The 2,095-nt window shown below is 40.2% G+C and overlaps 1 protein-coding gene across 1 annotated transcript; it reads left to right on the forward strand.

Annotated features, from left to right (window-relative positions):
• Positions 1–70: 70 nt before the first annotated feature.
• On the forward strand, positions 71–454 carry LOC102885618 (pancreatic progenitor cell differentiation and proliferation factor). Its single transcript, XM_006922949.1, has one exon. It carries the CDS (start codon positions 71–73, stop codon positions 452–454), a length of 384 nt encoding a protein of 127 aa, XP_006923011.1.
• Positions 455–2,095: the final 1,641 nt, after the last annotated feature.

Genomic DNA, 2,095 nt, shown 5'->3' on the forward strand with positions numbered 1-2,095 from the left:
CCCCGCCCCCGTTCCTGCCACTGTGATCGCGCACCGAGGCCCAGGTTTCCACCAGCCCATAAGCAAGAGCATGGCAGTTGTCCCCTCCAGAGGCTACCTCATGGCTACCCATGACTACTACTGGTGCCGCCTGGATTCCTCTTCCAGTAACAGCTCCTGTGGAAGTGCCGAGAGCCCTGGGGAAGCCATTCCCCACCACCCTGGTCTCCCCAAGGCTGACCCCGCTCACTGGTGGGTGAGCTTCTTTTTCGGGAAGTCCGCCCTCCCCTTCATGGCCACAGTGCTCGAGTCCCCAGAGCACTCACAATCTCCCCAGGCCTCCAGCAGTGTGATCACCTGTGCCTTGGCTGGAGAAGCCACAAGGAAGCAGCCTGGTGGCCAGCCCAGCAAAAGCAACACCGGGGCCCCCATCCTGAATGGCTACCACCAGCCACCAGACTTCCAGATGCACTAGGCTCTTTTGAGTTCCTTTCCCCCACCCCACCCATAGACTAGGCAGGCTGCAACAAGCAGAAGCAGTTGAGTTCTTTAATATCAAAATAGCAAAACACCAAAAAAGAACCTGAGTCTCGCTCTTTACTGTCCTAGCCACAGGCGAGCCTTCCTGACACCCATAACCGTGTACCTTGCACCAAGAGGAAAATAAACAAGCATCCAGGGAAAAAAAAAAAAGAATAAAAAAGAATAAAATAAGCTGTAGTTTTATGTAGGTGCCCTTTATCAAGTTGAAAAAGCCCCAAATTTTCAAATTTTCTAAGAGACTTTTTTATTTCTTTTTCTTTCATCTGAAATGGATGTTGGATTTTGTCAAATGCTTTACTGACATCCGTTGAGATGATCATATTTTTTTCTTCGTTAGTTTGATAATATGGTGAATTACAATGATTCGTTTTCAAGTGTTAAACCAACCTTGTATTCTTGGTATTAAATCCCACTGGGTCATGATGTATTATTATATTTTTTATATATTATGTTGGATTTGATTTGTTTGAATTTTATTAAAAACTCTTGTATTTATGTTTATGATGAATATTTGTTCTCTAGTTGTAAAATCTTTCTCTGTTTTTTAAAAATACTTTTCTAGAGCAGTTTTAGATTTATAACAAAATTGAGCAGAAGATACAGAGATTTCTCACATGCATTCTGCCTCCACATGCATAGCCTCCTCCATTATCAACATCCTGCACCATAGTGGTACATTTGTTACAATTAACGAACCTACGTTGAGACATCATAATCACCCAAAGTCCACAGTTTACATTAGAGTTCACTTTTGGTGTTGTACATTCTATGGGTTTGGACAAATGCGTAATAAATGACATGTATCCATTTCAGTATCATATAGAGTAGTTTCACTGCCCTAAAAATCCTCTGTGCTCTGCCTGTATATCCCTCTCTCCTTCTCCCCTGGTAACCACTTATCTTTTTACTGTCTCCATAGTTTTGCCTTTTCCAGAATGTCATATAGTTTGAATCATACAATGTGTAGCCTTTTCAGGTCAGCTTACTTAATAATATGCATTTAAATTCCCTCATGTATTTTCATGGCTTCATAGCTCATTTCTATTTAGCACTGAATAATATTCCATTGTCTGGATATTCCACAATTTATATATATACACTCAGTACTGAAGGACATCTTGGTTGCTTCCAAGTTTGGGCAATTATGAATAAAGCTGCTATAAACATCCATGAACAGATTTTTATATGGACATGGTTTTCAAATCCTTTGGGTAAATTCTAAAGAGTACAATCGCTGGATGATATGTTAAGAGTATGTTTAGTTTTGTAAGAAACTGCCAAACTGTCTCCTAAACTGTTTATACCATTTTGCATTCCCACCAGCAATGAATGAGAGTTTCTGTTGCTCCACATCCTAGCCAGCATTGTCAATGTCCTGCATTTTGGCCATTCGAAAAAGTACGTAGTGGTATCTTATTGTTGTTTTCATTTGCATTTCCCTAATGACATAGGATGTGGAGCATTTTTTCATATGCTCATTTGCTATCTATTTATCTTCTGTAGTGAGGTAACTAAGATTTTTGCCCACTTTTAATTGTTCATTTTCTATTCTTAAGTTTTAAAAATTCTTTGT

The sequence above is a fragment of the Pteropus alecto genome, unplaced genomic scaffold (genome assembly GCF_000325575.1).
Source record: "Pteropus alecto unplaced genomic scaffold, ASM32557v1 scaffold159, whole genome shotgun sequence".
Lineage (NCBI taxonomy): Eukaryota > Metazoa > Chordata > Mammalia > Chiroptera > Pteropodidae > Pteropus > Pteropus alecto.

Excerpts from the sequence above, each read along its gene's own strand:
- LOC102885618 (XM_006922949.1), top strand. The coding sequence starts at position 71 with ATGGCAGTTGTCCCCTCCAGAGGCTACCTCATGGCTACCCATGACTAC.